Source organism: Eufriesea mexicana, unplaced genomic scaffold, assembly GCF_001483705.2.
Source record: "Eufriesea mexicana isolate 0111107269 unplaced genomic scaffold, ASM148370v2 scaffold372, whole genome shotgun sequence".
NCBI classification, from domain to species: domain Eukaryota; kingdom Metazoa; phylum Arthropoda; class Insecta; order Hymenoptera; family Apidae; genus Eufriesea; species Eufriesea mexicana.
Window position 1 is genome coordinate 305,850 of NW_016908534.1, and position 26,746 is coordinate 332,595.

At 47.2% G+C, this 26,746-nt stretch overlaps 1 protein-coding gene across 1 annotated transcript in view; it reads right to left on the minus strand.

Annotated features, from left to right (window-relative positions):
- Positions 1-26,746, minus strand: part of LOC108545198 (uncharacterized) — a 305,629-nt gene that overhangs the window by 35,821 nt on the left and 243,062 nt on the right. The window contains exons 7-10 of the mRNA XM_017896695.1: positions 22,443-22,694; positions 13,571-13,888; positions 7,545-7,842; positions 6,354-6,499 (exon numbers count right to left, since the gene is read on the minus strand). Of these exons, the coding sequence (XP_017752184.1) occupies positions 6,354-6,499; positions 7,545-7,842; positions 13,571-13,888; positions 22,443-22,694 (1,014 nt within the window). The remainder of the gene's footprint in view (positions 1-6,353; positions 6,500-7,544; positions 7,843-13,570; positions 13,889-22,442; positions 22,695-26,746) is intronic.

The window sequence follows — 26,746 nt, forward strand, 5'->3', positions numbered from 1 at the left end:
ATCGAATCGAGAATATTCCTGAAAAAGGACTCAATTAACCCTTTTTGCACTCGACGATTTCCTGGCTAAAGAAGAATAGGAATTCAAAGATTTTCCGGATAGGAATACAAAGCTGACGATATTTTTCTGAGCAGCGAATAAGAAGTCGTATGACAATTAACACGTGGAATTATTTCATTTCGATATATCGCACATCGAGCTTCGAAATTTTATCTAATGGTGACTGAAGGGCACCGTTGGAGCGCAAAGGGTTATGTTAAAGGGATTATTACGCAAGAAATAGTAGTGGGAAAATTGTGTAGATCTTTAACACTAGAACTACCGATCTTTAGTGGGCACCTAACTATAATGTGCACAGATTATCGTAATTTTAAGCGGTACGATGAATACGAGTGAATATATTGATTACAGTTCTTCCTTGCTATGAGTTGGTACCAATTTTATTCTTAAAGCAGGTGTATGTGTTCGGTGATTGCAGAAAGGAAAATTCCGGGACCAGTCATTTTGACCGGGTTGGTAGTTCTAGTGTTAACGAGCGAATGGTTAGAACTGGCCTGTTCAGGGCCTCGCAGATCAAAAGTCGTCTTCAGAAGACTGGTGACAAAAGACACAACATTGGGGGAAGGGATCGCCCCCCACAGCTGGAATGTAGCGTTTGCTTCGCTATTGAATTTTACCATAACAGGTTAAAATCAAGTAAATCGCTGCTAAACTTTTCAATTTATTGAACTATCTCTTAGACACGTGCAATTTGTTAAATAAAATACAGACCTATATCTACGTCAGATGTGCTTCGTTGTTTTACCACGTCTCGATGGACAAAGTATAAAAGTTACAACGAAACAGGGATCATTTTGACAATGCCACCACTTTCTCTCCCCATTTGCCCGCAGGAGTGGTAGAAAGCTTCACAGTTCTCTCAATCCTCTCGCGTAATCAACTCTAGACACGGGACAGGGAACTGCAGACCAATGGATACGCTGGATCGAAACAGGCGATCGCGTTAACTCGCACAGTTGGCGTAAATTCGTCGTTGCAAGTGGGGTCAAATTCGCGACTAATCCCTGTGCCCGCGGCTACCACGCGAAATTCTCAGCGAGTCGCACTTCTCGCGAGCTCTTCCCCTGAAGGTGTAATTCCTCGTGGTCGGAGCGGCGGTGTCGTTGGCCGCGTTACTACGCGTCGCTCATAAAAGTTTGGAAGAACCGTGGCGAGGAGAGAGAGAGAGACGGAGAGGAGCGGGAGAGGAAAGAAGGAGGAAAGCGAAAGGAAGCTCGCGAGCTGGGAAAAAAGATGGATGGTTGGTGGATGGTCCACTTTATTGCACCGGCGGATATTGTATAGCTTATGGCGAAGAAGCGGCAGCAGCTTCAGGGGGAAGCATTTCCCCCGTTTCCAACGAATGATCTATAGCGCTATGCACGGCTCCACCAGCAACGAAATTTTTGGTTCCAGCGGAAACTCCGTTGCTCGAATTACTCCGGGGAAACTTCTCCATCCATCGGGCACCGGTTGAAACTACGATTCCGCCTGATCGATTCCAACTCTCCGCCAACTTTTCCTCCATTTCGTGACGATTATAATTTTATAATCCCGCAGCGATGGAAAACTGTGCCGAAACTACGAGCACCTGGTCCCCGAATTCCCAGCGATTGCTCCCAACGACTTATGGGCCAGGACCGTCTGAGAAATAGGCTTCCCTCTGCCCGCGAATCCATCGTGGAAGCGAAATAACGCTGCTCGAGCAATCGCTGACTCCGGCGATTAATTAGCTCCGCGGTATCACGGATCTAACAGGGAAAAAATTGGAAGCGTGTTTTCGGGATCGAAGTTGGCCAGAGTGGAAGAAGGCGAGGGGGAGGGGAGGGCGAAGGAATACTGGATCAAACCGAATCCAATAACTCCCGCGGGATTACAAACCTGACCCTCGAGAACCGAGCATTCTACGCGAAGATGTGTAAGTTGCGGCAAAGAGGAGTCTACGAAGAGGGAAGAGGAAGCGGAGGGTAGGTGTCGGATAAGGGAAGCAGGTTCGGAAAGGTGGATCGTCGCTGGGCTAAGATATTTCGTTGTGACCACACGTATATCGCAACCTGCATTCGCATCAGCTACACCGGGTGAACCGGCAAGACTGGCTTTAGCGCCAGGTGGGAAGCGTCGGAGGGTATTCTGCTAGAAAAATTTTCCGGGAATACCTGGCGAATAGGGGACCTAGATGAGAGTCGAGTAGAACGTTTCCACGGAGATACGGAGGAAGGAAGAATAATAAGCAACGCCGAAATTTATCGGGAAATTGTCGAGACACCGTGTACGTGGGACATGGAATTCTCTCTCGTCTTCTGTTTTCGTTTCATGTACCGGGTCCACCCGTCGATCGAGAGCGGCCATCTTGTCTGCGAAATATCTAGACACCCTTCACCCCGTCAGAGTAAACGCACAATTTATGCATTTTAAACGCAGCGATCGTTGCATTTTATCTTTTTTTTCCAAAAGCGTCAAAGTCCCGGAACGTCGGAATTTTTGATTTTTCACTGGATGGACGAGGATACACGCGTGACACGCGAGTTTTTACGTCGCGGGGCGATCGAACGATAAAATGCGTTTCAACGCGGGAATCAAAGGGCGAAACCGCGACGGTCGGGTTAAAAAAGGATAACCCCCGGTCGGTGGCGGCGATACACCTGGAACCGGCAACAAATGCAGAAACAAAAAAACAAAGGAAGAAAGAGGTGATGGGCAAACACGGGCAAACCAAACGAAACCGCACGAGCCATCGTGGGAACGATGAAACAAAATATTTGTGCGGTTTCAACGATTTTCGTGACGCGCTCCGCCGGCTCCCAACAAATTCAATTTCTCCAGGAAGATTCGTTTACCACCCGTTGCATAACACAGCCGCATACACACACGTGCACCGACTGCCGTGCACCTTGCGCGTAGGTGTGCAGGTCGCGTCGGTGTGAGGCCGCACGCGCGTACATCGCTGGAAGGAAGCAGAGGTAGTCGTTCCGACCGAACGATAGCTGTGTAACTTATAAGTTGTTCATGCGATTTTGACAAATCGCCCAGACTATCCTTCGCCCTTTTCTCCTTTTCTTCCTACGACCCAGCCAGTCCTAACCTTTGCCGAGGTTTCCGAACCAGGGACGTGGAATCGGCAACGCTCTCGTCCCCCCATTGTTCGCTCGTCGTTAGTTTGCCCGCTGGAAAAATCGTACGTGGAATCTATCGCGAGATGCGTACTCGCTCGGTTTCATCGGGAATAGAGACACGATGACGAGGACCACTCCACGAAGCATTCTACGAAATAAGGATTCTCCGGGCAACATAAACGGAGTGGGAATAAAAGAGTAAAACGTCGTTGAAATATAGAGACCTGGAGGGAGGATTCAGCCCCAGCGAAAGTCGGGCAAACGCTGCACGAAAGGAGCCGGGTTAATCCCATCGCTAGGAGGCTCCCTCGGCCGATAAAACAGGAGATCCCGGATCCAAATCGATGGAAAATTACAGAAGGATCGGTCAGGCCTCGCACTAAAGGCCTCCTTCTCTAGCAACAATGTTGCCGCACTAAATCCTCCGACCAGCGCACCAGCAGGAACTTCTCCACGTAGCTCGAGTTCTCCAGGGTTTATCGGCGTCAGGGGCAGTTTCCGGCCCGGTCTCATTTTTTTCCCTCCCGACTGTTTCTCTCTTTCCGGGCTCTGCCCCTCTTCCATGGACCTAATAAAATCCTAGGGTCACGCAAATCGAGCGTAACCGGGCAACCTACTCTTTCGAGAGCGATCGAACCTTTGCCTCTTGCCTTACAGTCCATATCGTCGCGCCATCGGACCCTCGCGACGTTCTAACGACCGTCCAGGTGGAGCAGAGCTGTTCAACGATTCGATATTGAGATCGAGATCCGCGATTATGGAGATTATCGAGTAGCCGAAGACAAATACTCTTCCGTATCGATTTATACGCGCTGAGTTTCTTGCAAAGAGCACCACGTTGTATCGTTTACACGGGAAACTAGCATGGTCCATGTTTACTATAATATCGACCATGTTTTTAAATTCGTATTTATTTAAATACGGTGCACACTCTTCACCCCCCTCTGAGTCTCAACAGAAAACCAGGAGCTTCCATCGATGATAATTTTAGGCAAAATTTGATAATGTAGGATACCAAAAGAAATCGCGAATCGGCTATTGCCAACAAAAATAAATTGTAAACCGATCGATATCTTCTAGAAGCAAATCGAAAAGTTATTCTATACACCAAAATTAAGTTGCGTGGCTCTCCTACGCGGAGGTGAAGCGTAGATCAAGGAAATTATAAGAGCGTGGTCCTTGACAACCAAAACAGAGTCCTTAGAAATCGGTTGTGATCAGCACATGCGTGAGTCGCTTGGTGTTGGAAAGAGAGTTTTAAAAGAGCGCGTGTTTGCGTGTTTTCGTTATCTTGGTTTTCTTTCCCCAAGTTAAATCAGTTTACGAGTTTGTGTTATTGTGTTCCTGTTCTTTCGTGAATTTTCGGTGTCTCGAGACCAGTTCTGCCATTCTACGATAATTTGGTAAAATTCGTATGTATTATTAACCACTCGCGGTGGAAAGACGTGCCACGCACGTCGAGGTGCTTCTGTTACCGGAACACCAGCGACGTGTTACACACGTCGTCAGGCGATTGTTGCAGAAAGAAAAATGACGTGCGTGGCACGTCAACTGTTAATGAAATTCTTTACCGAGGTACAGTTTCTGCTTGCACCTCATCATCAATCGATGCGTCTTTATATTCTCTTCTGGAACCTCTTCTGGAGTGATCTGCACTCGACTGTTCTGGCACGCGCAACAATGAATTTCTTTGCACCGTAAGTGGTTAATATGTGAAAGAAGATCTGGATAATTATGATCGGAGTCCATGCTGTTGGATAAAATGTGCGACATAGTATTTTTTGAAATTCCTTCTCGCATTTGCCACTGAATTTCGGGCGAATATCTAGCTCCACGAACGATCCTTGGAACATACCTGATGTTCAGGTTACACAAAATTCCTGGAGTTCGAAATAATATACGTGACAATTTGAAACAGCTGGATGCACGATAAATGGACGAATTTTTAATTTTTAATAATTTAGCTTGAACGGATTTGGTGGAACGATTAGAACGATTATGAATCGTGAATGATGAATTAATCCTAAATACTCGTCTCCTAATTTCAGCAGTAGAACGTTAATTATTTAACGACTAACTTTTAGAGCTGCAAGCGAAATGAGCTACTTTTAGCTATGAACCAGTGAAACGTGATATTTCGCGCAGCGAAAAAACAGCGAGATAAAAATATTCTAAATTTCGAAACTAAACTCAAAACACCAAGCTTTTTCGAGATAAATGAAACTCGCTAGTTTCCCCATTGTCAGCCAGTAATACGCAATTTTCTTTCGCTATAATAGTCGACAAAGGAGTGAGGAAAATGTAGAACAAGTATCCATAAATTAACCCTTTGCACTCGACCATTTTTGGCTAAAGAAAAATAAGAATTCAAAGATATTTTGTTGCAAAGCTGACGATATTTTTCTGAGCAGTGAATAAGAAGTCGTATGATAATAAACACGTAGAATTATTTCATTTCGATACCTCGCACATCGTTACATTATCTGAAATTTGACATATTAAGGAACATCGAGCTTCGAAATTTTTAAAAATGGCGACTGAAGAGCGCCTCTTAAGTGCAAAGGGTTAAACGAGAAAGAACCTAACCTAACTTAACCCTTTGCACTGGACGATTTTTTCGTTACAGGAAAAAAGTAATTCGAAGACTTTCTGCCATAAAGTCGAGGATAATTTTGAAACGATAAATAAGAAATCGTATGGAAATTAAGACGTAGAATTATTTTACTTCGATATTCCACGCATCGTTAGGTAATTGTAAATTTGACATGTTAATTAATATCCATCGTTGGAATTTGATTAAATGGCGACTGAGAGGCGCCTCTCGAGTGCAAAGGGTTAGCCTAAAAGAGGGAGGGAAATTAAAACGTTAAGATTAAAATTAATAATTGTAAATTTGACATGTTAATTAATATCCATCGTTGGAATTTGATTAAATGGCGACTGAGCGGTGCCTCTCGAGTGCAAAGGGTTAGCCTAAAAGAGGGAGGGAAATTAAAACGTTAAGATTAAAATTAAAAAATAAATAATTAAAAAATTTGCTACGATATTTTCGTTGAAACGAATAGAGATGAGAGATGGAATCGGTCAGGATCGGTACAAAAAGATGGCGATCGACGATGAATAGGTACTCGGAGATTTAGCTAAACCTTGGCCCGAAACGGATGAACGGGATAAGAGAAGAATAGCGACGATTGTACTTACTGACTAAGGTTAGGAAGGGTATGTTGTGCTGCTGAAAATGGGGCGGGCTGCAAGCTTCTTCCGGCCTTGAAACGGCGCTTCCGGTTTGCACCTCTATCACGTGGCCGTCCCTTCGGTAGAACGTCATGCACATGAAACCGCTCCGGCTGAAAACAGGAGAGCCCCGAATAAAAACCACGCGTTCCTTCGCGCTGTGAAAGACTGGCAAAACGATTCGCCACGCGAACAATAACACCACTGTTTACTCCGACAATGTACCGCGATTGTTCCGGCCGTCCGGGCCAACCTGTTTCTCAAAACACTCTATCATCGACTCGTTCCTCTATTTTCCTCTTCCGCCTTTCCTCCTGCCATCCTCTTCTAGATTTGTTTTTCGTATAAACACCACGATTTTGTCTCTCACGCAACCACTTTTGTCAGAGTTGCAAATTAGGGGGAGGGCTACAATTCAACCCCCTCGAACGCGTTTCCAGCGTTTTAAAGAAGTCAACGATGGGACGGCCCGAGCTTTCAACTCGGCTTCAATAAACGCTTTCAGATATTCGATTCGAAATTCTGCATTCAACGTTTGTGCTTTCGTCACTCGATTTCTCCATTTTTCTTTTAACACGAGTATCATAAATTTGCTAATATTTTCATTCGTTATAATATTTTCTTTAAGGTTTCACTTCGTTTTTCCACCTACGTAGTGTCAATAGTCTGATGAATTTATACTTACATTGCACATTCCGAATTTTTATTATCGTTATAATGAGAATTGTCATTTATAAACATACCATAAACTGCTCTGTACAAACTATTACGCTAGTTTTCTCAAAGTATCCTGATTAAGAGTTCAGACGTATTTCAGGTTCTCAGATTTTCCAAGTACCCTTCGAAATGGCTGTCAAAAGACAGCAACAAATCACGCGTTAACAGTATACTTGACCACTGCTAAATCTAAGCGAACTGTGTCAATAATGAAGCTTCGATTATATTTATTGCCATATCCTATTCGATTGACACACGAAGGACACAAATTATCTTGTCAATGGCTGTCAAGAAAGTAACCCAAAATACGCGGAACCTAGTCGTTCATCCGCAACGTGTTACTACGGTAAAAGGACATTTCAGCAGCGATCTAGCAAAAGAATAAAACACCCGAACAAAGAAGGTCATTGGGATGACCGAAAATAGCATTGATCTACTCACCAGCCAACGGTGAAATGCGCGACCAACATGGTCATCGCCATCGCCTGCGCGGCACTAGACTGCTTGATGCTGTTGCACAGGATCTTCACATCCTGATCCTCCTGCCCGGGAACGTATTGGCCGTCCAGCGGACCGCTTTCGGATCTCGAGGAACTGCTATTCGATCTGGTTACGTGCAGGGAAGCGTTCCGTGGATGGAACGTGTAAGATCTGGTCAGGTCGAGGGTGTGCCAGGTCAGTCCGCCGCTGGAATGGCCGGTCAACCAATTGGGAAATCGGCACTGGCCGGGTGGCGAGACTGAAAGCGTACAGGAACCAATTTATTTAATGCTGATTGAACTCTGCCTCCAGTCGCCCTTCGAGCTGCACCGGCAGCGTTAAACGGAACAGCTCCTTTGCTTTTAAAACCGTATTTAGAACATGGACTTGCCGATTTCTCGTCCGCTCGTTTCCTAACTCCTTTTTATCCGCGTCGCTTAACCACTCGCGCTGGGAAGACATGTCACGCGCGTCAAGACGTTGCTATTTCCAATTCGCGAAAGGAATATCAAAAGAAACGAAATAAATTAATAGCTCTGTTATTTAATCCCTTGGCTACTGTGGGCGCCTATAGGCGTTTGGAAATTTTGCGTTTGTGACACGGAGAGCACCTAAAGGCGTTTAGAAATTTTGCGTTTGTGACACGAATGGCGTCTATAGGCGTTTAGAAATTTTGCGTTTGTGACACAAATGGCGCCTATAGGCGCTTAGAAATTTTGCGTTTGTAACACGGAGGGCACCCATAGGCGTTTAGAAATTTTGTGTTTGTGACACGAAGGGCGCCCATAGGCGCTTAGAAATTTTGCGTTTGTGACACGGAGGGCACCCATAGAAGTTTAGAAATTTTACGTTTGTGACACGAATGACGCCTATAGGTGTTTAGAAATTTTGCGTTTGTGACACAAATGGCGCCTATAGGTGCCTAGAAATTTTGCGTTTGTGACACGAATGACGCCTATAGGCGTTTAGAAATTTTGCGTTTGTGACACAAATGGCGTCTATAGGTGCTTAGAAATTTTGCGTTTGTGACACAAAGGGTGCCCCTATAGGCGTTTAGAAATTTTGCGTTTCTAACACAAATGGCGCCTATAGGTATTTAGAAATTTTGCGTCTGTGACACGAATGGCGTCCATAGGCGCTTAGAAATTTTGCGTTTGTGACACAAATGGCGCCTATAGGTGCCTAGAAATTTTGCGTTTGTGACACGGAGGGCACCCATAGGCGTTTAGAAATTTTGTGTTTGTGACACGAAGGGCGCCCATAGGCGCTTAGAAATTTTGCGTTTGTGACACGGAGGGCACCCATAGAAGTTTAGAAATTTTACGTTTGTGACACGAATGACGCCTATAGGTGTTTAGAAATTTTGCGTTTGTGACACAAATGGCGCCTATAGGTGCCTAGAAATTTTGCGTTTGTGACACGAATGACGCCTATAGGCGTTTAGAAATTTTGCGTTTGTGACACAAATGGCGCCTATAGGTGCTTAGAAATTTTGCGTTTGTGACACAAAGGGCGCCCCTATAGGCGTTTAGAAATTTTGCGTTTGTAACACAAATGGCGCCTGTAGGTATTTAGAAATTTTGCGTCTGTGACACGAATGGCGTCCATAGGCGCTTAGAAATTTTGCGTTTGTGACACAGAGGGCGTCTATAGGCGCTCGACGTAGTTTAGCTTTCTGACATGGAGGGCGCCTGTTTTCACAAAAATGGCGCACGTCGTAACTCAATTCCTGCCGTATGGTATGGCCACCACGTATATATTTAGAAATTTTGCGTCTGTGACACGAATAACGTCCATAGGCGCTTAGAAATTTTACGTTTGTGACACAGAGGGCGTCTATAGGGGCTCGGCGTAGTTTAGCTTTCTGACGCGGAGGGCGCTTGTTTTCACAAAAATGGCGCACGTCGTAACTCAATTCCTGCCGTATGGTATGGCCACCACGTATCAAAGTCTGCCATAGCGAAGGGGTTAAACGATTTTTAATTGGGGGAGATATACTTTTGTGGGGTTTCAAGGTCGTAGAATTTGATTTGAAATATTGTTCCTTTGGCAAATTAACCCTTTCGCTACTACAAGTGGCTATAGTCACCAGCCACGGGACGCCATGTACACACGATGGGTGACTATAGTCATCGACCAGAAAAATTGGGTAACAAATTAACACAAGTGCTACCGTTCCGCTTAGCTCTTCGCAAAGAATTGCAAACGCTATTGCGATGGTCGATCTTTCCTTTTTTATTTTTTCCTTCAAAAGACTTAGCCCCGAATGCTAAAGCCTTCACGATCGTAATTTTTCCATCATTGGCACGAAGCTTCGATGCCGACCATAGCGAAAGGCTCAAAATTTAAATTTTAAATTAAAAATTGTACATCGTTTTAAAGACAGTGAAACTACGTGGAAACGCAAGGAAAGTCTAGTGAAACTAGCTATTCCATATTATTTCGAAGCACGCCGTACAGTATGAGATTATTAATAGACAAAATTAGCAACGTCTCGGCGTAGGCTTCTCGTTTCAACTGATGCCTCACGGCAAGTTACAGCGCGGAATTTTGGCACGCATCTGTAAATTTCCTAGCAGCCGGAGTGGTTAAAGCGTTCGTTTTCGTCCTCCCTCTGGAATACCTCTACAGATATGGCCAACCTTCGAATCGCAGCTCTAATCCCATTCGATTGATCGTGGCGCGAGAGATGAAATCCGAGGGTCGTAAGGAGCGGAATTATCGCGATAATATTCAAGCGGCAAGACGCGTCCCGGTATTCTTTAAACGAACGCTTCCGTCGCCTAATGCCCGATCCAGGCATTTGCATCCTGGTATCGACCGGCTGCAAATCGTCGCACGTCCGTCCCGAACGATATCCGCAGGCAGGCCGGCACGAATAAGTGGAAGAGATCAGCGTGGGAGGATAAAAGAGACGAAGAGGACGAGGCGACCTCCGAAAATTTCGCAGTCAGCCCACACTGGCCCATAAAGTCCTCGACGTTACGAAACGACAGCCGATAAAACGTCGACGTAGGTATTCGATAGCGAAACAGAATCGTTCGAGTATCTCGCTGGTCCACCAGAACCCACCCCTACTCACCCTCTCGCCCCCTGTCCCTCCCTCTTTCGCTTCATCTTTCATTCTCTCGCATCGCGTTCTCGTTTCGTCCCGTTCCCTCTCTGGAGCCTCTCCAGCGCGTTCCACTTCCGGCTCGGGGGTGTAAAATCCGGGCGTGAGAAGGAGCCACTTCGATAGTGTCGGGTGCCGGGGGAAAAGGGTTGACGGAGGAAAATGGATAACAAAGAGGGAGCGAGCACGAGGCATCGGCAAAGGGTGGAGAGGAAGAGGAAGGCTATAGGCTGGTAGATAGATGAAAAACGAGCAAGGAGAGAGGCGGGGGGAGACAAGGAGGGTGCATGGAGAAGAACGAAGAAAGGGTTGCGAGAACGGGGCACGAAGAGCGGGGGAAAAAGGAGAATAGCCAAGCAGCGACGACGGAAGGGTGAAAGACACGATATAAAAAGTATGGGGAAAAAAGATGAGAAAATATCCCGGCGATGGGGGGTTGGAGGGACAGAGATGCCACCGTGGAGAAAGTTCAAAGGACGGAGGAAAATGGAAGAAATCGGAGGATAAGGAAGAAGAAGAGGCAGAAGCGAGAGGAACGAATGGAGGATTGACGGAGTGTACGTTCGGCCAGTTTTATGGCACGTAAAAGCATTGTTGCACGGCCTGGGGAAGAATGGAAATAATTCAGCGGCTGTCTCGATAAGTCCACGACGCGGACGAGCGAGATACAAATTCCGTGATCGTAAAAATCGAACGGCATTTCCCTTGTTTTACTCGCTGTCGTCCTTTATCTTTTCGTGGTATCAAGCCGCGCCTTTTCTCTCTCTGGCCCTCGCCTTGCCGCGTCTCGCTGTCTCTCTCTTCGATTTCCCGCGTACCTTTCCCACCCTCGGCCCCCCGCCGTCAACCCTTCCCGTTATTTTTCCCGTTCCACAGCCGTGTATTGCCAATCTGCATTTTAACGATACCGATAAAAATCTGACGGAAAGTTGAATTTGTAACTTCCTCGTATCGGCCCAACTGCGAACGATGCAGTCGAAAGGGATCTGTCGTTGTCGCGATTGATTTCTAATATTCGCGTCCCTGGCCTGTTCGAGTTCCAGGCTGCAATTCGTGAACGTCGAGGTCGAGCTAAGCCACACTCTCTTTCACTGTGGAACGAGAGATCGAGCTCGGCTCACCTCGACCTTTGTCGAAATCCATTTCCACGCGACACCGCGAAAACACGCCGAAAAAATTGCCACCATTTCCATACGACACCGCTTTACAAAGGACGAGCAACCTTGGTCCCGGAACGAAACGGATTAACCGCGTTATAGGAAGCCGAGGCGTATTCCGGAAAATCTCATCTGTCGCCTAATCGAAGGAAAAGTCTCGGCGATATTTTCCCTTGGTCGCGACTCGTTCGAATTCCATCTAATTCCATTAGGTTGGAACAACAGACAGACAGGGAAGCAATGGTTGTCTCGTGGATCAGCCTGGTCAGGTGATTTTATTTGTTCAGTCGATGCTGTCCAAATATTATCGAACGCAGCTTACCAGCGGAAATTTCGGAGCACGTTCGTTCGATTAACGAGCAGCTTCGCCGGCGTAATTGCCTATTCGAGAAGGGTCTCGTGGCACGGAACACGGTCCGGAGGCTCTCCTCCGGCGTTCCAAGACATCTCTCCCTGTCTCGGCAGAGGCCGAGTTCCCTTTCGCCGGTTAAACCGCGCGTTTCCAGCAGTTATGAAAACGCAGTCGAGTAATTTTCCCGGGGTATTGACTCTGCGGTAGAAGAGTCCAGGCTAATTGAACAAACTTTCGAGCCGGCCTGTGGCTGCAGTTAAAGGTACTCAACGACGGACAGGATAGGAGGCAGAGAGAGAGGGTGAAACAGGAAGAGAAACAGGTCGAGGGGGCGAGCCGGGTGGGAAAGGAGAAAGAGAGAAAAAGATTTAACGTTAATCCATTTTCCGGACTGGTTCCCGGCGTTGCTCTCTTCCCATTTCTCCAGAGCCGCTTCCACGGAAGAAGGATCGAGATATTAACGACGCGAGTGCTTAGAACTCGCGGCGTGGCCCGACCTGCAATCCTCTTCGCTACCGCCCTCTACCTTCTTTCCCATCTTTTTCTTCTTCTTCTTCTTCTCCTTTCCTCTCGCTCTCTCTCTCTCTCGAGAGAGAGAGACACGGTATCATCGACGGGTGGCGAGCGGGTCTCGGCCGACTTAACACGATTCGAGAAAGAAAGCGACGTACCCCTGGCCGCGACGCGTGGCGCCGGGGCTGCGGGGTCCGCTTCAAGATCCTGCACAGATCTACTCGAGCGAAATCCGTTAACGAAGTTTGCCGTGAAACTGTACGCAGCGAGATACGGGCTGGCAAACTCCGGAAGAAGAAAGCGCAGGCCGAAGGAAAAAAGGGAAAAGAGCGCGGACGAGCGCGCCCCGGCGCAGGGTGGAAGAAAGGGGGACCGTAGCGAGGAAGTGGAGTAGCGTGTAAATATTCCTCCTTCGCGCTACGGACCGCCATTTTGACACGTCCCGTTAATGACACTGCCAGAGAGCTGAATTTTTCAGACCGTGATTCCTCCGACGATACGCGCTTTCCACTTCTCTTTCCAGCTTTCTCGAGCTTCGCGCGGCCTGACCCTATTCCGGTTATACTCCTTTGTCCCGGCTCTAAATTTAACCTAATCGTTAAACTTTGAGCGCCACTCTCGAAACAGCGTACCCCGTGCAGTATACCCGTGTACTCGTATGTACACGATACACGGGAGCTTCCTCGACGGAATCGAACATTTCGTTTCCCTAAATACCCGGACACTGAATTACCCATGGAAAAAATTGCTTTTCCAGAGCGCGGGTGTATTTGTACGAGCATCGGAGGAAAGCCCTCTTATAGCCGGTCTTTTGAAATTCAATTGCCCTGTGAAATCGAACGATTCGACGTACCTTTCATGAGCGTCATGGTTCGAGATCCTTCCATGGGGCTGAACAGCCCGTTGCAAGTGGCGTCTCCGCTCTGCGCCACCCGGTATATCTCGGCCGCACCCTCCGGCACCGGTCCGCTCTGTAAACCGACGTCGTGATCCATGGCTCCTATGCCCATGGCAGCTCTGTGCAGATTACTCTGCGCTGTCTGCCCGGCCTTCTCGTAGACGAAGCATCGGTATCGATCTTCGTTACTGGACGCGTGTCCGTGATGTAAACGGCCGACCAGGTAGCGGCTGCTGCCCTCCTTCCAGGTGGCCAGGCATTCCAGCTCTTCGACTGAAACGGACAAAATAACAGGTTCCCTCGTAAACACGAACGATCGACCAACATGGTGGACGGGATCGGTCGTAGCGCGGCTTTTCGCGTCGAGTCGCGTCGCTTCGTCTCGTTTTACCTGCCAGAGCCCGATCCCGGCCTTTGTACCGCGCGCAGTGCAAATTGAACGGCAGTTACATTTATTGGGAAATTCGTTTGACACGATTTTTCAAGCACTCGCTTTTTCACTAACTCTAGCCGCGGTCGCGGCGAGAAGGTGCGACGATCGCGCGCGTAACCGCTTTCCGCGCCGAGTGCCGATAAAACCGAGCTTTTTCGCGCGTGCCCCCCGCTGGTGAACAGGTATTTCACCCCCCCCCCCCCACGATCCGGCAAGGTAAGAGTTTAACTCCCGCCGATTTTGATAAATCTCCGCCGATACGGATTCGCGGAATATTTTGCCTATGTGCGAATTTTTTTTTCCTACCCGCGGATATTCGATGCTTTACGAGGTGTTTGACAATAAAAATTGCGTTTAAAGCGATACACGGTTCCCTCGTGCTCGTGCCACTTTTCACCGGCCGATCCGACGTGTATCGCTCGATTCGTAGAACGTTCATGCCCGCGTGCAGCGAGTTTTAATCCTATACAACCGGCCGAACATAACTCTCTTGATTGGAAACACGGTTGAACAATGGAAAGGCATAATGAAAATAAAAAGAAAACATCGGAACGCAAGATCTATCGGGCTTGTCGAACCGTCTCTACCCGTGTTACGGGTTAGCATACCGATCGTATCGCGTTATGGCAGTTCCGAATTTCTAACACGCGATACAGAGTTGTTCGAAAACTAATTTAGATATTTTCAGCGTAAAACAGTAGTTGTTTTTTTTATAATAAAAATTATGCACTGTTTTGTATCGAAAATTGGAGGAGAGAGGCACTTGTAACTTCTCAAATGAAATTACAGTGTTTATTAACCATTTGCGGTGGCAAGAAATTCACAGATGCGTGTGCCAGAACGGTTCAGTGTTTCTGTAACAATTGCCTAACGACGTGTGTACCACGTCGTTCGCGATTCTGTGACAAAAGCATTACGACGTGCGTGACACGTCTTTCCAGCGTAAGTGGTTAAAATGCACAGAGAACTATCTGTATACAGTTGTATAGCAACGAAATTTATAAAGTTCATTATCAATGAAAGACACAAATATACTTATAAAGAAATAAAGAAATGTGCGCATCCTTGTGAATCACAATAGCGTCTTCGCTGCTATACCGTGTTCGAGACTGAGAGTTTCTAGAAAACAGAGGATCCTTATAAACTATAACCCGAAGCACTGCCCCCCAATTCCCAATGGGGAAGATCCACGAGACCTAAAAGTCATTATTAACCTGCAATATACCTGACACTATCGTTGCAAGCCTATGGTTTACTACAAATAAACATTACAACAAATCCTAAATGCTATATAAACGACATCACAAATACCAATAAATTTGCAGGAAATATTTCCCCAAATTTGCTCACGATCTTAATTTCGGATCGAGAAGCTATCAAATATGATTGATCAAAAACCATATAAGTTTCGTATTACTCCAAAATTACTCCCAGAATTGGGGTACCATAGGGTGTCTTGGGGTACCGCAGAGGATCCACCGAATGATTGCGATAAATCGGCGATCCACAGAGGCGATTCGAGGCATGGTCGAAAGTGCTTTGAGCTCCGCGTTACTTAAGATATTCCCTGGCGCCCTTCTAAACCACCCCCGCAGTCTAATCCGAGAAAAACGTTCCGTCGTTGATCACCAGCGGCGAGTAACTCTGGCCGGAGGCTTGGCGTTGACGAGCAGCGGGGGCTGATAGACGCGGAAAGGCGGCGGGATTCTCGCGAGATCTGTGCGTCTATCGACGGGATGAAATTCGACGCGGGAACTCGAGGAAACGAGGCTGAGCCGTATGCGCCGGAATCTGGGCCGGCTGACGAGCAAAAGACCGAGGACCGTCACCGGGGGAACGAGCTTTTTCGTTCGAATCCTCGCAAATTGCTCGCGGCGTCCTCGCCTCGAAGGATCGGGGATCAAAAAAGGAAAGCCGGCTGCCGGGGTGGGCACGGAGAAAAATAAGGCAGAGAAGAAGACGGCTGAGGAGTGTAGCGAGAGAGGAATGGCCGGGGACGAGGATAAAGGAGCGTGGAGCGAGGGTTGCACGGGAGAAAGAAACGGCAGGAAAAAGAGGTAGCCGACTTTTCCGCGAGATGCGATTTAGATACGCGACTCTGAGGTCTCTCTGGAAAGCCTCGTCGCGTAGACGCTGGTTAAGGGTGCAGGAAGAAGGTGTCCGTCGAGCTGATCCGCCGATAACATCCAGCTCTTTAACCGTGACTCCTCGAGGAGCCTCTACATCCGACACCGCCGAACCGGTAATTCTTGGCTTCTTCGCGTCGAGGATTCTCCTTTGCTGACCTCGTCGCGAGGAATCGAGGAGGAATCGGCTCGCGTTCCGCGCGGAAATCTTGCCCCCCTGCTAGATGCGCTTCCTGTACCGGCGAGCTGGATCGTGGCTTTTACACGCACTCGATTTCTCTGTGAGCCTTCCACGACTTCGTTTTAACCGATCGACGATACTCGGAGGGGAGGAAGACGATGATTATAGGGGCTCCCTTTGTAGTGGTCTCCATTCGTTATCGTTTGAGGCACTGCTATGGTACCTTTTTATATTTCCTGCGCTACGGGGAGGCAGTGAGCTGTGTCGACTGGTTTTAAGATGGGGAAAATCGAAGAGCTAGCGTTAATAGAGTTAATCGTTAAATCGAGTCAGCTTCGTTATCGTTTCACCCGTGTGGTACTTTCCTGGTAACGAACCTATTTAAAAAAGATTCTGAAGAATCCAGAAGCGAAGAATGAATCATTCGAGTTCGACGCAACGCGGGAAAATTAAAATCCAACAGCTGTAGAACTGATCCGATGAAAAGCAAGTAAGTTGATCGTTAATTTCAGTGAAATTCGTTATGGATTAAAGTATCGGTATGGTGCTTTTCTGATAACTAACTTGCTTGGAAAAGATTCTGAAAAGTCGAGAAGCAAACGGAAGAATCATTCGAATTAGATGCAACGCGGGAAAATTAAAATTTGACAGCTGCAGAGCTGAACCGACGAAGAAAAGAGTTAATCGCTAATTCTAGTGGAATTCGTTATCGATTGAAACATCGGTATGGTACTTTTCTAATAACTAACCTACTTGGAAAAGATTCTGAAAAATCAGGTAGCAAGCGGAGGAATCATTCGAATTAGATGCAACGCGGGAAAATTAAATCGGACAGCTGCGGAAACGATCCGACGAAGAGCAAGAAAGTCTGTCGTTAATTCGAGTCGACTTCGTTATCGATTAAAATATCGATGTGGTGCCATTTTGTTAACTAAAGGACATTACATTACATTTGGAAAACATTTTAAAAAATCGGGAAGTAAGCGGAGGAATCATTCGAATTAGACGCAACGCGGGAAAATTAAATCGGACAGGGGCGGAAATGATCCAACGAAGAGCAAACGAATTGATAATTAATTTGAGTGAAGTTCATTATCGATTAAAGCATCGGTATGGTGCTTTTCTGATAACTAACTTGCTTGGAAAAGATTCTGAAAAGTCGAGAAGCAAACGGAAGAATCATTCGAATTAGATGCAACGCGGGAAAATTAAAATCCGACAGCTGCAGAGCTGATCCGACGAAGAAAAGAGTTAATCGCTAATTCTAGTGGAATTCGTTATCGATTGAAACATCGGTATGGTACTTTTCTAATAACTAACCTGCTTGGAAAAGATTCTGAAAAATCAGGTAGCAAGCGGAGGAATCGTTCGAATTAGATGCAACGCGGGAAAATTAAATCGGACAGCTGCAGAAATGATCCGACGAAGAGCAAGAAAGTCTATCGTTAATTCGAGTCGACTTCGTTATCGATTAAAATATCGATGTGGTGCCTTTTTGTTAACTAAAGGACATTACATTACATTTGGAAAACATTTTAAAAAATCGGGAAGCAAGCAGAGGAATCATTCGAATTAGATGCAACGCGGGAAAATTAAATCGGACAGGGGCGGAAATAATCCGACGAAGAGCAAACGAATTGATACTTTTGTTAACTAAAGCGTTTGGAAAACATTTTAAAAAATCGGGAAGCAAGCAGAGGAATCATTCGAATTGGACGCAACGCGGGAAAATTAAATCGGACAGGGGCGGAAATAATCCGACGAAGAGCAAACGAATTGATCGTTAATTCGAGTGTAATTCGATATCGACTGAGTCATCGATATGGTGCTTTTCTGATAACTAACCTGCTTAGAAAAGATTCTGAAAAATCGAGAAGCAAACGGATTAATCATTCGAATTGGAGATCGGACAGCGGCGGAACTGAGCCGAACGAAGGTGTAGCAGCGTGTCGACGGGGAACTAGGAGCCTTAGTTGCATTTCGATATATCCCCCGTGTCACTTTCTACAATTCATTTGAACTAAGCTATCGCCCCTTTGATTAATGTTTTCCACGCCACGTCGCGACGTTTTTATGCGACTTTTCGCTTGATATACTGTACTCGCCGGATGATGCATCGTCCCGTCTATATCGCAGTAATCACCGCGAACGTTGTCCCGATTTCATACGTTTTCTGATGTTCTTCCGTTTATCGAATCGTAAATCTGCACGGGATTCATCGGAAACAAGCACTCGCGCGTTGCACGCGTGGCGTCGAGGCGGAGGACCGCTCGACGAGGTACCGTGGACGTCGCGTAATACGAAAACCGTGTAATTTCGTTGACACTGCTAAGTACTGGCCCAAACTACGTTGCACGAGGTATAAAGCTGCATTTTCCGCCGCATTCAAGCGGTACAGGGCTCTATGAAAAAAACAGTTTCGCTGCACTTTGCGCCACTATGCGTAAACACGAGCATCGTGTAATAAAAGGGAACAAAAATGTCTGCCCGTTCTATAGGGGATGGTTTTCCCTATGGAACACCTCGTCTGCCCTATCTGCCATTTTTCCCCTCGCCACATCCACGCACGCGAGTACCCAATGTCCACTGCAAACTCGCGTTTTGGAAAATCTTTGAAAGACGAAAAAATGGCGTCTAGGTGATCGAAAATTTGCGAGAGAGGTCGGTAAAAATCGGCCGATTTCGCGGGTCATCGAAGCTGGATTTCTCACTCGTTTCGCGACGAACGTGACTCAATTAAGCTGGAATTATGCGGAATTCGCGTCGGATAACACTCCACAAAGGGATTAAACGGCATCGACGCGGAGTTTACGTCTCTCCTTTAACGAACGTGCGTTCAATTTAATATCGAGCCAGGGTTATTGTCCGCGAGGCATTCGGTTCCCCTAGCAAATCATCGCGCTCAAAGCTGGCACATAACAATTTCGCGAAATTGCGTTACGTACCGTTTAGGCGCGCGTGAACAGTCGCAGACGGGCCAATTTATCTGGTCACTCGTTCTCTCGTTGATCTTATTAATTATCGAGCAACGATCGACGGTCTTTCGAGGTCATCGAGGCTCGATTTACCGTGATCCTCGATTCGAAAACTGGTTTCCATTCGCGCTCCTCTTTCCCGGAACACCCGCTATGTCGTATCAAACGTGTCGATATAGAGATCACGCGGACGAGATAGACCTACATAAAAGAGCATCTCCACGCTCGCTTGTTCTACACTGTTTTCCGCTATTTTTTTCCTTTTTGTGCCCTTTTTTTTTTTGTTTCCGCTACGTGGATCGCGCGCGTGTGTTGAGCGTGTTTCGCATCGGAGGTTAATTCGATTTAACGTCGATACGCTATGGTCCGGCGTTTTCGGCTAAAATGTCCATCAAAATAAAAACAATATCGGTCGGATGTAACCGACGAGACGGATCTTGCTGTGGCAGCTGCAAGCGAGTCGATCACAGGAGGAATTTCCAAAGGTTAAATCGACGCACAGCCACGCTCGGTACCCCTGGTATCTCGATCGTGCCCCGCGTTCCAGCTTACCGGCTCTTCGCCGAGTGATCCACCATAAATCCTGGCCCTCCGCTGTTTTTCCGGCGAATCGTAACGTTTACGAGCAAAAGATCCAAACTATTTGCCGGATTTCATTTAGATTCCTGGCCCTTAACAGTTCCTGGCGACGTCTCGCGAAATTTTGAGCATCGGATCGCCGGAATTTCGCAGCGAGATCGCAGACTTTTTGGCCAACTGCCGGCAAAGACAGCGAACCGTGAAACTTCCCTTATTCGTTACTTGGTTCGTTCGTTCGTTCGTTCGTTCGTCCATTAAGAGCGCTCTCGTCCGACTGCAAAAAGGGTGGAAGCCCTTCGAAAATAGGGAAACTGTTCGCGCCTGGCTCCCGATCGAGAACTCCCCGCGCGTTCAATCCGCCACGGAAGTTTAACGAAGTCCAAATGGAGCAAAACGAGTCGGTGGTTTTGCGAGCGGGGACCTTCGTTAGGAAGCGAAAGGGACGATTCTCAGCTCGTTCAGCCATTTAACCCTGTACCTCGTTCCGTGCCAACGATGTACAGCCCGTTCCACCAATGGCGTCCTATTCCGAGGTACCCTCCATTCTCGCATTACTACGACAAACAGCTTCGGTTGATAACAATTCTGCACGAACGTTACCTATCTCAGATTTTTTATTTTCATAAAATCCTCTCGTTGCTTTTATATCTACGTTAATATCAAGGCTCCTCGACTAGTTCTAAAAATCGATTTTTTAAATATTTTCCTGCTCCACGAATCTTTCTTTAATGTGGTCAAAGAAATTTTTAAAACACTATAGGATAAGTTAATATTAGGACACGTTGATATCGGGATTTTTTAAAAATAATTTTACACTATGTTCAGCTATTTTTATTTTTGCTATCACTATCGCGATTTTTAGAAAATAATTATTCATTCGTGATTTATTATTTTATCACATTTTCCTTCTCAACGTATCTCGATATACCTATTATATTTTAATATAGTCAAATAAATTTATAAGACACTATAGAACAAGTTCATATTGAGATTTTTTTAAAATAATTTTACACTACGTTCACCTATTTTTATTTTTGTCATCACTATCTTTAAAGATCTTTAAAAATTAATTATTCACATGTGATTTATTATTTTATCATATTTTCCTTCTCCGCGTATCTCGATATACCAATTGTATTTCAATAAATCCAAAGAAATTTTTAAGACACTATAGAACAAGTTAATATAGGGATTTTTGAAAAATAATTTAACACTGCGTTCGCTTACTCAAGAATTTTTATTTTAACGAAATATCCGTGTTTCCCCTTTATATAATTTTTTTATTACACGCAGGTTTTTAGAAAATATTTTTAAGACGCCAAGTTATAGTAATTTTGATGCACTGATGCGACTATTCATTTGCGATTTTCTATTTTATCAAAATATTCGCTTGCCCGATAGTCTAGGTGATTTTTAAGACATTACGTGGCATGTACGACACGTTAATATCGGAGCTTCTGGAATGGTCGCGCAAGACATGCTCGATAAGAGGGACGTGACAGGTTCGACATGGCTGCGACTTATCGTTTTTCCTATCCGTCCTTCCGTTTAATTTTCCACCACAGAAATCGTTAGCTCGGCAAACCCCTTATCGGATGTGCGTCTAATGGCAAACGTTCGCTCCCTTCTCCGGAAATCGAGCTCTCCCCCGTGCCAGGACGCGACTAACGAATGCACGGACGAAAATCACTTCTAATCGCTGCCCGACCCCTGACCCTTTGAACCATTAATCGAGCGTACGGCCTGGAGGAGACTTGGTCGAAAGTTTCGAGTGTCTGTCGCCGAACGTGCTCCCCAAATTATGGTTTCTTAAGTGTGACGATTTCCAACAGGGTAGGACTATAAATGTCGTTAACCCTCCGAGTCATTTGGTATTCATCTCTAACCTATAACCGCTAACTTCCACGCTATCGAGGGATCGCCCGATTTCCATAAATCCATAGCTAATGTCGAAAAACTGCACGCAAAAAGCCACCGAAAAAGTCACCACTCGATGATTTACTTCGACAAGCAGAGCCCAGGTCTTCAAAGGCTCTGCTCACCGAGGCAAGCAAAACAACGTCTCATCGAATATTCCGAAATCCCAAAACTGGAATTTACGTTGAAAATATCTACTGCCTTGGACTCTCCAAAGAAATAAAAACAACGTTTAACACGTTAAGTGTCACACTGGTCCCCAGAGATCGGCGCTAGACTTTCCGTTCAGGCCTAGCTAGTACTTAGGTTCCTATTACACCTTTGGTGTTAAATTCTTCGTCGTCTTTGTACCTAACATTTGGGAATTCCTGTTATAACATTTGATACAGTATCTCCGAAAGTTTTACGAACATTTCGCTCACCACCATGGCCTACTTGACGGCTGAGTCTAGGGCTGAACGGAATGGCAAGCAAAACGGGCTGGACACTTAACGCGTTAATCAAATATGATCCAAAGATCGATTTATAGTCTTGGATTCTCAGCTTCGAACACTCTATAGGTCTAACAAGCCGATAAACGAGCTGGATAGAATAGTCGTGAGAGTAGGATGCTTACCTGCGCTCTCCGAAGCAGATATGTCGGGACAGGCCTGATATCTGAACAACAGTCTGCTATCGTCCGTGCAGGTGTCGACGTTGCTGACGGGTACGGAGCAGGTTCCGTGACCGCGGTTATAGGAGAAGGTCATGGGTCCTCGAAAAGGGCAGGGCACAGGTGTTGCGTCCTCCCGGAACATGGAGTAGAGCAGAGCATCCCCCGTGATGTACGAGCACAGCGATGACAGCGAGTTCCTGCTGTGACAGTAAGCTGAAACAATCGATAGAAATGCCTCGACTTTAATCACCTGTGACACAAACCGCGATAATCGTTCGCAGGGACTGACTCTGGAGGACTATCTTTCGCGAAGAAATTCGAGTAAGCATCGAGGCATGTACGTGACACGCGCGCACCGGGATGCATTAACTTTCGTCGAACAGCCATAAGTTCTTTTCGTGTACAGGTCGAGGCTGACAGGAAGTCGCGCCACGTGGAAAGGGAAAATGGCGGCGGAGGGTGCAGGGGTAAGCAGACGATGACGAATCTTCTTGAGTAGGAAGTTCATAGCCGGGAGTAACTTTAACCGAGGATATTCCCGGCGATTTCTTTCTTTCCAACTGGAAAAGTGGCGAGACGCTAGCGTCGGGGACGCGAGCAACTTTTCCACGCGCAGGTGTTGCCATAGCTCGGGAAAAATCGAACGGTCCTCGACGTTTTTCCCTCCGACAGCCGCGCCACTGTCGCCTAGACCCTGTTTCTCGCCATCCAACATAATAAATCTATTTTCTCCGGAGTGAGACGTGCGCCAAGGTCGAACCAGACGTTTCAATCGACCGCGATACGTTCCAGGCGACGAGAAGTATAGCGGGCTGATCATCGCGTGGGATTTTTCGCTAACGACCGTGTCTCGGGGAAGGTACCAAAAACGAAATGTCAATACGGGTTTGGTGACCATCGAAACGCCGTCGATGACCGTTTCATTGTCCCCTCTCTTCCCTTTATAGCCGTTTATCTTCCAATCCACTCGCGTTTCGTTTTTATGGCAGTTTAAGCCGACATCGGGTTGTATTTCCAAGAGGCTGTCATCGACCCCTCGTTAGAAACGTTTACGTCGGACGCACCCTAACTTTCCACCAACCTGGTACGGATACCGAATTTCAGAAACGTTTAAGGGGTGCAAAAACTAAGGGGTGTAATTTTTTTACAAATTTGACGCAACAAAGAAACGTCGAAATTGATCAAAATCTTTTATTACCGGTCCGGAAAATAATCGCCGAAAGTTGACATTTTGGGATTCGAGGATAAAGGGAATTTCACGCAAAAGGGGCGAAACGAAATTTCGCGTATTTCCTCGCGAGTATAGAATACGTGTATCCACTCGTACAGGATGTCGCGAATTTTTCATCGTCGCTGGAGAAAAATTATTCGAACAAACGAATATTTATTTACGCGAACGTCCCTGGTGCAACGAACCGTGGCCGGTGGAGAAAGGGGCAAGACAGAGGTGGGAAAGGAGGCGAAATAAAGAGAAGACGACGGGAAGAACGTAGGCAGATGTAATTTTCAAAGCGTGGAAATGGAAAAAGTGCAATGTCGTGTCTTTCCCCCATTTCCAAGTTTCCCCCGCTATTTCTCCCGCCGGCTCATTTATTTATTTATTCTCGCGTGAATGTCGGCTTCGTGTCATCCTTTCGTTTCCGTGCTGCGCCCGGCTCGGGCCGGCTGCTCAAATTTTCATCGTCATTTATTCGTTATTAGGACCGACTTGCCTGTCTCGCGAAACTCCGACCGTCGTTTCGACACAATTAATTCACCCTATCCAAACGCGTGTCCCGCTGATTAATTAGCCGCTCTTTATTTCCCACGGTCACGAATGACAAAGGTCGCGTTAGCGAAATTAAAACGAAACCCCTGGAATCCTCGCTCCCCGTGCCCCCATCGAACCCCGGTGTCCGTGGAAAAATCCTCGAAAAGTCCAGCACGCTTGACAGATTGACAGAACGCACGAATGGACGCGGGGTAGGAACGGAAATCGGTAGGTGCGCGATAATTTCGGGATCGGACAAAGTTGAAAAAGTGCGATCCCGTGTTTCGTTCTGCCGGACAAGTTAAAGTCTGCGCGAATTCTTCTTCTAGCCGGTGGCGCGATAAACGCGCTCGCCGGCGGCCAATTAAATTTAAAGCGCGCTTTCCGCCGCTGACAGTAATTCCGCCTCTTAAACTTTCCGACGAACCGGCTGCCAGCGAACGCAACGAGTGCTTGTTAAAATCTTTCCACGGCCCGGTCGACTCGCGCGCGAACCGCAAGTTACGCTTTTATTTCGCCGCCGCGTATGTTTAGTTAATGAGTGACGGCGCGGGGGTGGACTCGCGCGGGGGTGAACAGCGAGTTAACTTTTTTAACGAACGCGGAGGACGCACGAAGGCGGAGGGGAGGAAAATAGACCGCGTGCCGGAGGGCGAATCGAGCCGCGTCTTTTGTATCGTTCTTTCTTTCCCTCTTTTTCCCCTTTTCTCTCCCCCTATTTCTTCCCCTTTCTCCTTTATCGGAACGATGTCGCGTCCCTTTCAAAAACTTCGCCGCTACGGCGGTGGAATCGAGAGATAGGTCGAGGCAGAGGTAACAATCGCGCGAGTTTTCAAAACCGCACGCCAACTCCTTCAGGGTAGAAATTGTCCCCGACGCGGCGTAATCCGTCCTACTTTCCCCGACTCAAGATTCCCGGCGTAATCGGACCGTCGGAGCCGGGGAACGTCCGCAAATAAGCGAATGATCGATAACGAACTAGCCCCCCTCTCCCCCTGCCGCCACCCCCCGTGGAATCGCATTTCGCCGTGAACATCGGCTTCGCCGGAATGTATCAGAGTGATCAAGAAACTCCGAGTTTCCATTCGTTTAGTTTGCCCGAAGCGTGACGAGCCTTTCGCCCGACTCACCCTCTGTCACTCTCTCTCTCTCTCTCTCTCTCTACCCGCCTCAACCCTCTCCGTCTGCTCTTTTCTTTCCCATGGAACGACCCACATTTTCCCGCTCGTTCCCGGTCCGAATGCAGCCTGCAGGCAACGGTATCTCCGATGTGACACTATGCAGATTAAAATCCGATAAAAAAAAAGAGAGGGAGAGAGGGAGAGAGAGGGGGACAGGGGCCCGAGGGACTTTGACAAATCGTCGAAAAATGCGGACGCGAGACAGCAGGGGGCGGTACCAGAGGTCGGTGTTCTTCTTTTTCAGCCTGTACATAACGGATCCACCCTCTTCTTTCCTCTTCGGTTTGGCTCGAGTGCCAAACTCCACCTGCCTCGCGTTGTTGCCCTCTCTTGGGCTTCGCTTGCACCTGTACAGGTCGTTTCAGGGCTGCTCGCCCGACCGAGGCCGGCTGTTTCGTCACCGCGGTCCAGACAATAGGCCTTTTCTTCGAACAGCCTCGAATGTTCAAAGGCATGGGAAAGTATCGAAGTTCACGAATCGGTGAATCTCGATGGAGGAAGCCGGAGTTGGTAATCTTCGGACCAGGTGATGAAACGGGCCAACTTGGGATGAGCGGATGGAAGTTAATAATTCCCGCGAGACCTATAGCGATTACCGAACTTTTAAGGATCTCGTTCGAGTTTCGCCAGGCTATTAAAACGATTCGCTTGCTTGCGCTGGAAACAAACAGCTTTTTCTTCGGAAAAGATGGAAAAGGGGAATACGAAGAGGAATATAACGGAAAGCGGAGCGCAACGCGGCGGGAAGAGATGTAGTCTGAGAAAGATGGCAAGGTCTAAATTCGCATTTACCGGGACAAAGGTAACCGGCGTGACGCGGAGGTAACGAAGCAACGTCGATTAACGGGAGGAAAGAAAAATTATCGGGAATTTCGCGGCAACGAGCGCCGCGACGTCTGAACGAGCCGGTACAGCGCGGCTATGCACACGCTTTTCACCCACACCTAACCCATTTTTTATCCGGATCCATATTTACTACCCCGGCCTCGCGCGCCCCCCGCCACCTCGCCCCCGGCTCGTTTCCCCTGTCCGCGAAGCGCATCACTTACGACCACAGTCGGAGGATCAAAGTGTCGTTAGCGGGTTTGAAAAAAAGAGGCTGCTATCGTCTATGAGCCACGTTGGGGCGAATAGAATTATCAGGAAACTTCGTTGCGCGATCCTAGCCGGGGTAAAAGCGCCCTACGAGCGAGCACACCGCTTCAAAGCGGACCGTCACTGGTCCGGGATTCAACGACTTTCACGAAAATCCTTCGTACCTGACCGACGCGAAATTTTCACCGCCGCGATGACTTTGTGCGCTAGCCGAGAACGCAAACAATGGGGAAGTTGAT